Raw genomic sequence first — 14,578 nt, 5'->3', positions numbered from 1 at the left:
TTTTCAAGGCCAAATATTCCAAACAAATAGGCTCCACACACTATGCCAACTGCATTTATATCTTAAGGGAACATGAAAGGCCCCTGACCTGTTATCACTAGTGATGCAGGCAGCACAAGTTCCTGTTGGTTCTTCACTCTGCTCATAGTAATGGGCATCCACATGAGCTTCCTCAGCCTTCTTCTTTAAGATCTCTCCAAACTTGTCTTTGCCGATGCACCCAAAGAAAGTTGCAGCTTTGTAAGGGCTCTGAATCATCCACTGCAGGTAGACAGGAAAAATAAAAACAAAAAACAAAGTCAGCACACCTGGCATATATATATTTTTTTGCCATTTTTTTCTCTCGCCATATTTAATTCTGTGCCTACAGAGCATTGTGACACAGAGAACACATCTATGCCTGCACTAAAAAACATCCAGTACATCAAGGGATGGAAGGTCAAAGAATAAAAAAATTACCCTTAATGATCCCAATGAGTGTTTAATACCTAATACAGAACTTAAATACACGTAGTTCACTATCAAATAAAGTGGATTACTATGTTTTTACAAGGTATTTCAAGAGAGGTTTCCTTGCTCAAAGGAGATGCCCCTACACTTACGTTTAATCACCCAACCTTTGGTATCTTTAAAGAAAATGCGTAGAAAATAAAAGAAAAGAAAAAAGCATCAAAACCAAAAAAAACCAACATAAAAACCAGAGAGATAGCACATAAGGAAAACAATACATTTGAGAAACCTAAGAAGAAACGTTGTGCAACATTCACGATATATAAAAAACTAAATAGTACTGAAAATAACCATTTGTGTCTACCATTTAATTATATGCAAAAAAGCAAATGCTCCCCATTTACATTGTTAAACCACGCATGAAAATATCTATCTCCAACTTTATTAAGAGCAGTTCTGTCACTTGAATTGTAAAGAAAGAGCGTAGCTGCACAGTGTTGCTAAGGTGCCAGGTTGTTTCATAAAGCTCCTCTTTTATTCATACAAAATATGTATCATTCAACTGTAACTCCATTTTGTACTAAGTTAAAAAATAGCATTTAGCAGCAATGTAAAATCTAGAGTGAACTAAAAAAATAAATGCGAAGAAACAATCATAGGCCCTACTCTGCTGGTGGTGAGTCAACCAACTGAAGTCATTATAATTCACTCTAATTACAGTCAGAAAGCTTATTCACTCAATCTATAGTATGAATTAAAGGCTACATCAATTTACTGCTATACTAAAACCCTACTTATAATTGTTTCCTAATCAAGATTTAAACAAACGATAATGTCTCCATTAGAAAGCAGCATTAGTGGTAGCTGCGGGTTGTAGAAAGGTCAAGTAACTGAGTTGCAAATACATGCTTAGTCACATCTTTATTACTTCCAGCTTCAGAGGAGGAAAAAAAAAAAAAGAAAAAAATATCTTTAGTCATGTAAAAGTCTTCATTAATAAGGCAAAGGTGGACAAAATCTGCAAGGCCTCTTTCCTGCAGCAATTAAAGTTATGTAAAGTTTAAGGACAAAAAAGATTGTGTTGTCAGATGGTGGCAGCATTCAATCTCTCATTCATGAAATGCACACTACATATGCTCTGCTAATCTATTCCGTATCACTCTAAATTAATGTAAATTAAGAAAACCCTTAACAAGAGAATTATCTATGATATCCTTGTATTTTACAAACATTTGCACATACATAACACACATTTGCACAGCGTTCATTTAGGATGTCTTAGGAACAGTAATCTTTTATATTTGGAGGTATGGTTAAATAGAACAGATTATTTAACAAGGCTAACGATGTTGTGACCTACTGTAAGCAAATACGGAACCAGTTTCCACACCGATAAGAACTGAAGTACCTGAAGCCTCGTGTCCCATGTTGAAAACCATGCCTTACTCTGATAAATAGCAAGAATTAATAGAGATAACTATGAACAGCGTTTATCAACAGTTCTTCAAAAAACATAAGACTTCAAACTGCACCTTAGGCTTACAACACTTCATCGAATGACATAACTTTTCCATCCTTTATACATAAAGTCTGACAACATTTAGAGCAGTAGTAAGTCATATTTACCATACATCTCTGAAAAAAAGAATTTCTGTTCAAGTATCACAGTTTTGGCTATTGGCAGCAGTTCAGTTTGAATTCAGATGTGATATATGCCATATATAACTATCACAATCCTTACTTTAAATGTAAGTAAAATTATTCGTGAGAATCATAAGTTACAACCTAGGATTTCTTGAGATGAACCTTTGTATATTGTGCAGACCACTTCTTCCAGAAGCAGTGGTTCTGCTCATACTGGTGATTATCTGAAACACGAGTATTATATGATGGGGGAATATTTCTACCATATAGATATTATTTTCCTTTGAACATCAGACCTATGTTGAGCAACACTGAGGAAGATGGAAAAGCAGTTCAGCAGTGTTTCTGGAAAGATCCTCTTATCCCAGATCTCCAGTTACAAATACTCACAGCTTCTTGGAATTATCTCCACAGCTTCCTACAATAATGGTGGTGAGGTGTTGCTAGCTGCAGAGCTCCTCCAAACTGTTCCTCCTTTGCTCAGCTAAAAGGCTACATATTAGTAAAGGCAAAAAACAGACACCGCATTACAAATTTGATGAAACCGAACTATAGAAATATCTCTGTGGTATACCATTGAAGTTGCACTTAGTGGAATGAGCCATGGCAGGCATTTTTTGCATAGGTGTGAAAAAACCAAAAAAGACAAAATAACATCTTCAAGGTAGACTCTGGAGAACTTTTTTAAAAATTTCACCCTGGGTTGGAGTTTAATTTTGAATAACTTGATATGGAAATAACAGGCTTCTATGGGCTACCTCACACACCATCGTTATTAGCAACATTTTGACTAAAATACTCTAAATGGGAATGGGGGTCAGTCATCACAAGATACTTATCATCAAGAAACAGCCATGCAGCGTTGTATCCAATAGCAAGTGAAGGTCAGTAACAAACTGCACACATTAATACCAGGTATACGGTTATATAAACTGCAAATTAATTTTATAGATTTATGTGGAATACAAGATTTAATTGAATGAAAAAGACTTTAGACAGAAACGGAAAATGACCCAGCTCAGCAGGCACTAGCATAATGAGTTAATTATCTAGGGTTTGGCTAGGCAGCGAGGCAGCTATTAACTAACTGTATTGACAGTCTGGTCAGGAGAGGTTGGCACCTGGCCGCACCATGAATCCTCACCATCACCCAAGGGAATCTGAGGCTGTCAATGTCCCAAAGACAGAAGTGTCAAAAGTAGGAACTTATCATGAAAGAACAAGACAGCCTCAGGAGTGGAGCACCACAGAGGAAACTCAAAATCTAGTGTGGTTTATGAAATCTAATGTGTTTCTCCATCCTAAATTTTTCTTCTGTCAACACAACTTGGACATCAGGTATACACAAGGACAGGCCCTGACCTTTTCAGTTAGAATAAGCATCCATGACAGAGGATGGGACAGAGCACGGGAAATAGAACACCTTTCAGATGTTCTCTTGAGTTAAACAGATTGCATTTTGCTTGCATTTTTATTGTATACACTCTGGCAAACTAAAAGCAAATATTAACTTTTTTTTAAAATTTATTTCTTGCCTTTAGCATAACTCTGTATTAAAATTAGGCTGATTTCAAAATAAGCAGCATCTAATATCAGATTACCCTATCCCTACAGGCACATGATTCCTTACAATCAAATCCTGAAGCCAGCACTTCCGAAAGAGGCCAGCACCCTGATTGCTCAAGGATACACTAGAGAGTGACAGAACGCTTCTCTCCTTATTCTCATGAGGCTAACTTGGGCTCAAAGTAGTAGGAGTATCCGTTCAAGTGGTTTTTCATGATCAGAGCTAATAGGGTGAACTCTTCGGTATGCTTTAGTTATCAGAGAAGCGTAAGAACCTTTGTGTTCCAGGGAGTAGGTGGCCACTGCAGAGAACAGCATCGCCTTTCTTGCAAGATGTTAAGATGCCAAGAAAACTTCATAACAAGTAAAATTTCTGAAGACTCAATCGTGACTTTGTGAGACTGCTTGGAGTTAACTATGTCCCACTCTTTCACATCCTCAGACTCGAAGATGTGGTACAGCTATCTCCCACTTCTGTTTGATTAGAAAACAATTTCGGGAAGGCTCCGGCGAGACCTTATAGCAGCCTTCCAGTGCCTGAAGGGGGCCTATAAGAAAGCTGGGGAAAGGCTGTTTGCAACGGCATGTAGCAATAGGACGAGGGGCAATGGTTTTAAACTAGAGCAGGGCAGGTTTAGATTAGACATTAGGATGAAGTTCTTTACAATGAGGGTGGTGAGACACTGGCACAGGTTGCCCAGAGAGGTGGTGGAGGCCCCATTCCTGGAGACATTCAAGGCCAGGCTTGATGAGGCTCTGGGCAACCTGATCTAGTTGAAGATGTCCCTGCTTACTGCAAGGGGGTTGGACTAGAAGACCTTTAAAGGTCCCTTCCAACCCAACACATTCTAGGATTCTATGATTCTAATTTACCTCACTATCTCCAGTTGCAAAGATAATGCCCCTGCCAAAAGGAGAGTTGGCTACTGCTGGGTCTTGGTACACAATCCCGCAAGACTTAAAAAGAAACATCATACTGATGAAGCTTAAGACAGATTTACAGCCTTCTGACTAAAACAAAGATCCTTCAGAAGTGATTTCATTTTACTCCAATGCTATGCTTTGCTGTAAGTGCCACTGTTAACTGGACAACATCAATAATCAGAACAAGGAGGCTGATGAAGACACTCTCTATCAGTCCCACATTGTTCTCCATCTGAACTCCTTAGCTCCTGAATTCTTTTATAAAGCTGCAGCCAGTAGTTCATTTCCACGTCTGTCAGTCATCTTAAACTAACAATGCCAAAGCATAGGAAGCTTTGCTTAGACTGACATACCTTCTGCACATCGGAGTTTTCAGCTGTAGACTTGAATCCTAAATGCTTAGGAATTGACAACACAACAGGAAGCATTATGCCCCTTCACAGCGAAGGATCTTCAAAACTCATTAACACTGAATACAGACATCTGAAGTGCATCTGAAGTGTGTTATTTGAAGCTGGACTCTTCTCTGCATGATCTGTCAAATCTGATCTTATTTTAAATTGCAGCTCACAGAGGAGAGGACTCCAAAGACCCAAAATTAGCTCAGACTTACCATGCTTGCTAAAATCTAAACTAAACAATGTTATCAACTACTCATGAAGCACTCTTTTTAGTAAATCAGAACAGAAAAGGCTTCTTTTTATGCAGTGCTATTTGGAGAATCTCTTGGTTTTATATTCCGAATTTTAGAATGAGTCCATATACTTTTCAGAAGATTTCACCAGTCTGTTGTACCCCTAGGACATGTCCCGTCACCAATTATATACACAGTCCATTAAAAAGCTCTTACAAATATTTTTAGGAATATTTTAGCAGCTCAAAGAGAATAAATCACACCTCACCTTAGACAGCCAGATAAAATGAGAAAAAGTGGGATCAAAACCCAAACCATTATATATAACTTAAAACCACAAAAACCTGACAATATGTGAAACAATCCTTAAAAAAGACATTAGTGTCGCTGTTCCAAGTGATCTCACTTATTTCTTATGAATAATGTGATACACCTCAAGCACAACTGGACTGCAATATGCTGTTACCATTGTACATACTATATCATTTACAATCCCTGTCGTGGTGGGTTAACCCCAGCCAGCAGCTAAGCCCCCACCCAGTCGCTCCCTCCTGGGGGGAAGGGGGAGAGAATTGGAAGTGCAACAGTGAATAAAAAACGCATAGGCCAAGATAACATGACACAAAGGCAATCGTTCACCACCTCGCACCAGCAGACTGATGCCCAGCCAGTCTCCGAGCCATGGCTACCTTGGAAAAATTCCCCCTCCCTCCCTGCCCCCAACAGTCTCATTGCTGACCATACTCCATATGGCCTGGACTATCTCTTTGGTCCGCTGGGGTCAGCTGTCCTGGCTGTGTCCCTTCCCAACCTCTTTCCCACCTCACAGCCTACTTGCTGGGGCAGCAGAGTGAAAAACCAGAGAAGGCCTCGATGCTATGCAAGGACTGTTCAGCAATAGCTAAAACATTGCTGTGTTAAACAACACTGTTTTGGTCACAAACCTAAAACACAGCACCACATGGGCTGCTATGAAGAAAATTAACTCCATCCCAAGCAGACCCAGTATCCCTACTCCTGAATCATTGTGATGAGAATACAGCATCAAGACCCTGGAAAACAGATAAGATACTACAGGTTTGTTCCAACAACCTTACAATCTTTTATTTCTTTTTTTCAACAATCAATATTTAAAGATTCCAACAGCTATTATCACATAGTGGCTATATAAGAAAAAAGAAAAAAAGAGAAGTAAAAAATAAGCTTATCTTTATAAAAGCAGGCTTGCAAAAAGGAGCCCCATGTCCTCCACAGCATTTCTTCCACCATTAGCTGAAGCTGCCAAATCTTGCATGAGGAAGTGATATTGTTAAAATGCATGACAACACCCTCAAGCAACTTCCAGTCAAATGATATAAAAGTGATAATATTTTTTAAAGGAAAAGACTAGCTAAAGCCTTGCACTGAGACCAACATCTAAATCTTATCAGGATTTGGTTCGACATGTACTATCCAAATCGCTGCACAGGAATATCTATTAGTTTTAGTGCGGCACCGCAAGTTGCGTTTTGCTATCAAATTTAAACGTCTATCAAAATGTTAATCATCCAGGAGCAGTAATTCATTCACTTTTACATTTAAAAACACAAAGCTAACAAACTGCCTCTTAACAAAATCTATAATCAATAAAACTATATACAATGCTGCAATTCTTTTGTATTCCATTTCCTATTCTTTCCTTCTTGCTCTTCCTCTGCTTGTCCACTGTTTTATTTTCAGTCCAGTTTGTAAGCTTCTTGCTGTACAAGGAAATACAAGTGTATTTTCTGTAACTAAACACGTAGTAGCCTCATTCCAAAGTTTCAGTGTGGCCAAAAGCTAGCTCTCTCTTTTATTGCACCCCTTAAATACCGGCCAGTCTAGGCACCTAATTCCAATACTCCTTACTCCATCACCCTCTTATCCTGTACTTATAATGCTACAGTTCTGCCTCAAACACCTGAAGAGCTGTAGCCTCGCTTCTGAAGTTCAATATATGTTATCTGAGGCCAAAGGCAGAATGTCTCCTGCAAGACGAGACAAGGCACATAATTGAGACCGCAGCTGGCCTTGCGTCCCTTCCCAGTTTGAAGCACAGAACCTGAGACATCAACTACCTCCTCGTTATTTGATCTGATCTGTCACTCCCGTTCCCTTTCCACAACATAAACACGGTCCCTTCTCAAAACCAGGGAAAAGATGATACATGTGCAAAAGAGGGCCAGTCATGCCAGTCCTTCATCACTTCAGTAAGTGATGACGTAAGTAAGAAGATCACTTCAGATCTTCATCACAACAGTAAGAATTCCAGGTTTACCTGGGACTCTTCTGCAGCTGTTTCAGTGGATACAACTGTTTAAGAAATTTGCTAATATTACAAAGGTGTGTACAAGGTAAGGTTTGAGAGTATCTTTACCAGTAAGAGAACTCAAAGGTACTGACTTCCTTGTTGAAGACTCTGTGAAACGTGGCAAAGCAGCAAAGAAAGTACAACACAAAAAAGTCTTGTTACTCTGTGGCTAGAAGCTGTGGTGTTGAACTGTTAATGGAGGCATATTAACAAGACAAAAATGGCACATCACACTTGGGTACAGTAAGACAGACTCATTGGGCAACTATACACTAGGGTTAACCATCCCTCAGCCTACTCTACCTGTAGTAGAGAAGGCTTTCTACTCACTTCATAGAAATACAGGGAAGACTGATAAGCATTTTAAAAATGCCTTCAAATTCTCCAGTGTAAAACACTGTATATATATTTAAGTACTAACCTATACATGAAGTTGATATTGTTGCAAAGTGACATTTTAGGATATTTCGCATATGAGTTTGCATATCTATAACCTTAAAACAAATCTTCCTTTTCAAAATGCATGCATATGTCACTCTCACTCCCCTGCTAGCTGATGTGCAGTCTCAATGAATACACCCACACTCAGGATGACAGCAAAAAAATCCACAAGTGAAGAGACTTCTTTCATTGTCTGGCAGCACAGAATTCATAAAGCACAAACCGTAAACAGCTGCCTATCAGCTTCTATCAGCAATAGTATCAAAAACAGATGCCAAAGGTCAAGTCAAAGTTTATTGACAATGATGAACTTTGACAGCCTCTATTAAATTACTTCTTCCTTTAAGGTGTATGTGATCAAAGCAGCAGAGAGATTTTCACTCAGTCACATAACAAGCTATTTGTTGAGATTGAAACATCTGGTCAATATCTTCTAACACTGCAATTTCATGCACAGTTAGCAATAGGGTACATTTCTTCTCTTCTTCTTACAGGGTCCATAAGGGTGGCACATATGGCCGATCATTTCATTCAAAAGGGTTTCAATTCCAGGCATTACATACAATTGTCTCTATCCTTTATAGTACTTTAAGTCTACCTACCATTGTTTTCCATCATCACTGCTGCCTGCTCTACTCTCTGCTATAAAAGCCCACAAATATGACAGAGCACTTAAAGCTTAACAGCTTTTGACTACTGGAGTTAGAAAGCAGTTAAGGCAAGGGAGTTTTTAAAGTGGCAGGTCTTCATCTATCTGTTCTGAAGAATTCCCAACGCATTAAACTATTTACCAAAGCTCTAGTAACAGGGATTATAATTTTTGTTGTAAGAGCAAACCCTTCGTTTATGAGGCATTCCAGAGCAAGTAGAGATCGCCCTTTTTCCTAATTTATAAGTTATTCTCCATTTTACAAACATAGCAGAAAACATACACTATATTTCAAGAGATCGTGTGATAATTATATGAATTTGATGAATCATAAACCTATTTCTCAATCTGAAATAGCAAAAAGACACAAAATGTTATCTATCCCAAATGCTGAGAAATGCTTGCTTTTAAAATTATGCATCTATGTTGCCACAGCAACAAGTAGTGGATAATGTGAAATGTATTTTACCCTTCCATTTCTAAATCCCAATCTTTTCGGTCAAAAGAGAGAGGAGGGCTAGGTGCAAACATGCCTACATGTACAGTTCCAAGAATTTTCAGTTACTATTTTATTCAGTTAACGGCTGATTTCCACATCTCATTTCCACACTGGCTGACTCCAAGTAGTATCTGAACCTTAAACGTTTCCCTAGCAGTTGTAGAAGACATGGACTCTAAAACACCTCAATATAATTACGCATCGTGCCCAGATGCTGCACCAAAGGCATCCAGGAGGGGTGGGCAGTGAAGGGAGGAGGTAGCTAATCTCCATGTGGGAAAATCTACAAAATGCTTGAACAGAGACATCCCTCAGAGATGTCACTGAAGATGCCTGGGCTTTTCTGGAAAGTGCGTTCACTTTCTGCACTATGGCATTTATTCAGTAGTACCTCATTGTTCTGACGGAATGGGATCTGTAACCTAGATTTAAAAAAATAAATAAATCAGAATTGTCCACTAGAAACTGATGGGTTTCATATAAATCTCAAGATATGGCTTACAGGTAACAGAATATGTTTGCAGGTTGTAAACATGAGCCTAAATAAGAGCCTGTCACAACGTGCCACAAAGGCCAACAATCAAGTCAGGAAAGCAACTAATTAGCTGTCACTTAGCACTAACAGCATTGTTGTAGACATTAAGTCGTTAGCCAGATTCTAACTGGTTTTTGATAGGAGTGGGAAGCAGGAAGTGTTGCAGGAGCTCCAAACAAGTTCAGAAGTGATGGGATTAGCACTATTAAATCACAGTCTTTTTTCAAAGAAACCCACAACAACGCCAACCAATTGCAACAGGTGCAAATTCAGTCTAAACTTTATTGTATATGTACAGCAAGGCTTATATTATTGTGGTGGAACATTCCACCTAAGCTGATAAGAAGTTTATTTCTTCCAGAGTTAATAAAGAAGTTCCTCCAGAAGAGATTAGGAGAATAGAAGTTAAAAAATAAATAAAAACTCTGGTGTCTTTCCTCTAACTTAAAGGCTTTCTTTCACTAGACTAGAAGCCCTCTGAGTGACCAAGACAAAACTTTGGAAAGGTGATATTTGGCTTTGAGTCAACACCATTAGGAATTAATATTTTGGGATTGGCCTCTCCTAAGTGTTATCCCATATACACCATCTGTAGTTCCCCATGGACATGTCCCCCCTCCAAGTTTCACAGAACGTTCTTAAGGAATGATCCCTCTTGCCATAAACTGTAAAGATAGTCCATTCTGATTCCTAACCAAAATAGCAAAATACAATTACTTATTATACCGTTTGATCACTTTTAAACTGGTGTATTCCTTCCTTCATGGTAATTCTTATATTTGATTGTAACAAATTTTAACTTTTTTTTTTTAATTTTAACAAAATGTATGACAGAAGTCACATATAATTATGTGCAGTTGAAAACAGTGCTTGGCACTACCTGAATTTCTTGGCACACAGCTCAAACGTACTAGTAAGTTCAAATAATTTTCACAGAACAGATAATTTAGTCACCAACTCCTGCGTACTTCCGAAGAACTGCAAATTGCTCTTAAATTTGTTTTTTCCTGAATTCAATCACAGTTAGGACACTCAACACTTGACTCCCATGATCAGCTCAGTCTCAGCACTAAGTCCCAGACATAATTTGGCAGGAGTGGAAGGCAAGGGAAACCTTAATTTACTAGAATGCTGGGTTTGATTCAAAAAAGAGTCAACTCTCTTACTGTTGGCTTCAAAAAATCACACGGTTAGACCCAATGAACTTTAACTTATCTTTTGTACACGAGGAAATATTTTTTTCAAACTCTAAAATCAAAATTAGCAGAAAGACAAAATATATATGTGAAACACTAAGGAGAAGACGCTTTACTGTTCAGGCCTGATCTGGTTAATATTCTTTGACCAAGGTGTATTTTGAAGTTAATGACTTCCTTTTTCCAGTTTTCTCCGAGAAGCTGGGAAGCCCAGACCCAATTGTGATCTCAATTAATCTAGTTTTACACTGATGTAAATTTATTCACTTCAATAGAGTTGTGCGTGATTTATGCAGATGCAAATGAAATCAAATCCATACCTAGTATGACCCTATATATACTATCTTTTCATTTAGTAATTAATTTTTTATTTTACCCAAAGGACTATCTGCAAGTATATGTGTGTAGCTTCATTATTTCAATGTTTTATAAAACTACCCAGTATCATCTACTACAATGCATGTACTGACCACTATTAAACTATAACAGTTAAGATAAAAAAAAAAATCTATGTCACGGATCAACATCCACTGCAGAGACACTTAAAGAGTACCACTTGAAGAGTTTAAAGTAAAATAACGAAACAATGTCTCATCTGCATTAAGGCATGTGGAACAATAAGATGTCAAATTTTGAAAACCAACAATTTATGAAACAGAATATGGGGTACTGTGGCTTTCCTTTTTTTCCATGAACATGGCAAACCAAGAATAAATTATAACTAAATTATAATTAAACTATAGTGATTTGTTTTTAAAAATAATAAATAGAACTTCACTTTAAAAATATGTTTTCATTACAGCCACCACCACAAAATATTTAAGTTGCAGGAACAGCTCCCTAAGTATCTTACTTCTGTATTCAGGTTTGCTGAACATCAGGTAAATCCTTGGGGCAAATCACTCAAATACCATAAACCACTAAATGACCACAAGTGACCCTTACAAAAACTTGATTTAGTGATAGGCATTTCAGTACAGTCTTACAAGCCTACTGGTAAAAAGATCCTTTAAATGTGGACAAAAAGAGCATCTCTGAAAATGTGCTTATCTTCGATCCCCCAAATTCACAAATTGAGGATTTTCTCATTTAATTTTTTCTGTATTTTGAAATGCCTGATGATTGATGAAGATTGTACTGTAAGGGTGAAATGCCAATTCACAACTTAATTTTGAAAGGCATGAGTTGGAATAGCTCCCACTGAAGAAAGGAAAAAAAAGAATCAGAGAAATTCCATAAGGAACTGCTTTCCAAAACATACTCTAAGACCTTTTTGTTCCTATAAGCTTCATAATGAATAACTGTTCACAAAAAAATGTATAAAACTAAATGAAAAATCTTGTGGTCAAAATTTGGTGTAATACACTCTTGGCCTGTACGTGTTATAGAGCACAGTAAACGCTATTACATGAGACAGAAATCTTTAGATAATGCATTGGGAACACAGTAACTTCATTAATTGTTATAAGATCTGTTTTTTTCCCCCTCATGAGCAATTCCAAATATCCAGGATTATCTACTCTTCTTTATAATAAATCTGTCATATCTCCATCTGAGCACATGTAATAGTCCGTTTACTTTTTAAAGAAGTATTTTTACGTATGCTTTAAAGAAGATGTAAAACAGTCTAAGCAATAATGTAATTCAACAGTCTCCGTTGTTTTCTGCTCAGGGGCATTTACTGCTTTCAGCAGCATCAGGCAAGCCAATAACCCCAGATCTTGCTTGCACTGGCTGCAGGATATGCTAATTGTGAACCCCGAAGATCCAACATATTAAAACAGCATGTACTTAATCTGAAACCTTAACTGCATATGTGCTAATTAATTTGGATCTAAAATTATCATATTATTACTTTGGTATTTTGTATAATAATTTTCTGTACAGCACAAAATCCATCATATTGCAAGTGGACAAGTATAAATGTATTTAACTTAACATCTAAGGAAAACTAAAATCAAGTGTTTTCAAACTATAAATACCTTGGGATATTTTCCTTCTCAGAAAGATAAAAACGGCAACAGAATTTTAAGAATTCTTTCTGGAGTTTTTGGATATTGTCATTATTGTTAGCTGTTCTACTAATGTTAATTACATCATTACATGATTTCCCATGGATAACGACCTGTAACTCCATCTACTTATTCTCTACAGAGGCAGAGGGACACAGTAGATTAGGAGGCTGTCAAGATGATAAAATGACATCGAATGCAAATTTGTATTTGTAATACGCCATGCAAGATTTGGAAATGCTACTTGAAACAGAAGCAGCTAACTAGCTTCAGGCACTGAATGTATGCTTCAGGCAGCGAATGTATGAAAAAATGCAAATACATTAGAATATCTGAAGCAACAACAAAAAAAAGATTGTATCAAAACTTCATTAAGAGGAGAATCTGTCAATAAATCAACTGAAAGATAAGGACAAGTACAAATATTAAAACACTCACCAGTTATAACTGCTATAACACCGTTTCTCTTGATACAAAAGCTAACCAGTAATGATCTAAAAGGTTAACTCATTAGTCCTTATTTTTAATTTTCCAGAACAAATTCCTAAGCGTTTCAGATACCTTTAATCTAAAAGCCAATTTTCTGCTCATACTTATATTGATGGAACCTGACTGATTATCAGTGGGATTATACCAGTACAGATTAAAAGAGAATTTGGTCCCATTATCTTAATTCTGGTAAATTGTTAGTTGTTGTACATAGTACCTGACCATTCAAGACTAAGTCCTCAGGATACAAATGCGTTGCTCTGTTAGTGGGCTGTGAGGACACTCCTTAATAACCGTAAAGTAATTTGAAACTGAAGTGACCAGATCAATGCTCGACACTGATAGGAAAGTACTGCCTGTGCATAGGATTTTAAAGCCAACATCACCACTTTTTATTGCTAACACAAACACATTTCTTTTTACCAGTTTGGGTACAAAAACTACTTCTATAAAACCAAAGCACTCTAATATTAAAAAGAGCACGCAGAAATTAAGTTAGAACATCCAGGTGTTAACAAAAATTATTTCTGCAGATCTGTTATTTCAACAATGTCAAAAGCATTCATCCCTTTCTTAACGCGACATAACCCACACTCTGGAAAATGCTGTAGACAGCTGATATGTTATCCCAATTTTTTTTTATTGCAACTAAAAAGAGGTTTTGTTTGTTTGTTAGTATTTTTATTAATATGGCAATGTGATTACTGTTATTTTAAGACAGTCTAAACCAGGATTAGACAATTGTTACTGAAGGCTAAAAGCAGCCTACTACTGGCCAGTAGCAGCAGTGGCCAGTGGCAGCAGGCCACCCTTGTAGATATCCAGGTTTGTAATGCATATATGCCTATATTCACATTTTCTTGTACCATGTATTAATGTACATGGATTGCCTTGTGGATACATAGAATCATAGAATTGGAATGGATCTTTCAGATCATCGAGTCCAACCATCAACTTAACTCTGTCAAAAACCATCACTAAACCGTGTTGCTAAGCACTGCGTCTACCCATCTTTTAAAGACCTCCAGGGATAGTGCCTCAACCACTTCCCTGGGCAGCCTGCTTCAATGCTTGATAACTCCTTCAGCGTAAAAATTTTTTCTTAATATTCATCCTAAGCCTCCCCTGGCGTGACTTGAGGCCGCCTCCTCTTGTCCTATCATCTGTTACTTGGGAGAAGAGACCGACCGCCACCTCCCTACACCCTCCT

At 37.5% G+C, this 14,578-nt stretch overlaps 1 protein-coding gene across 2 annotated transcripts in view; it reads right to left on the bottom strand.

The window, feature by feature from the left end:
• ADK (adenosine kinase) overlaps nucleotides 1-14,578 on the bottom strand; it is a 298,680-nt gene that overhangs the window by 159,510 nt on the left and 124,592 nt on the right. For both annotated transcript variants that reach the window (XM_063337494.1, XM_063337495.1), the window contains exon 5: nucleotides 89-261. In XM_063337494.1, the coding sequence (XP_063193564.1) occupies nucleotides 89-261 (173 nt within the window). The remainder of the gene's footprint in view (nucleotides 1-88; nucleotides 262-14,578) is intronic.

Source organism: Chroicocephalus ridibundus, chromosome 6 (assembly GCF_963924245.1).
Source record: "Chroicocephalus ridibundus chromosome 6, bChrRid1.1, whole genome shotgun sequence".
Lineage (NCBI taxonomy): Eukaryota > Metazoa > Chordata > Aves > Charadriiformes > Laridae > Chroicocephalus > Chroicocephalus ridibundus.
Note: the sequence above shows the minus strand (reverse complement) of the source record. Positions and strands in the feature narration are given on the sequence as shown.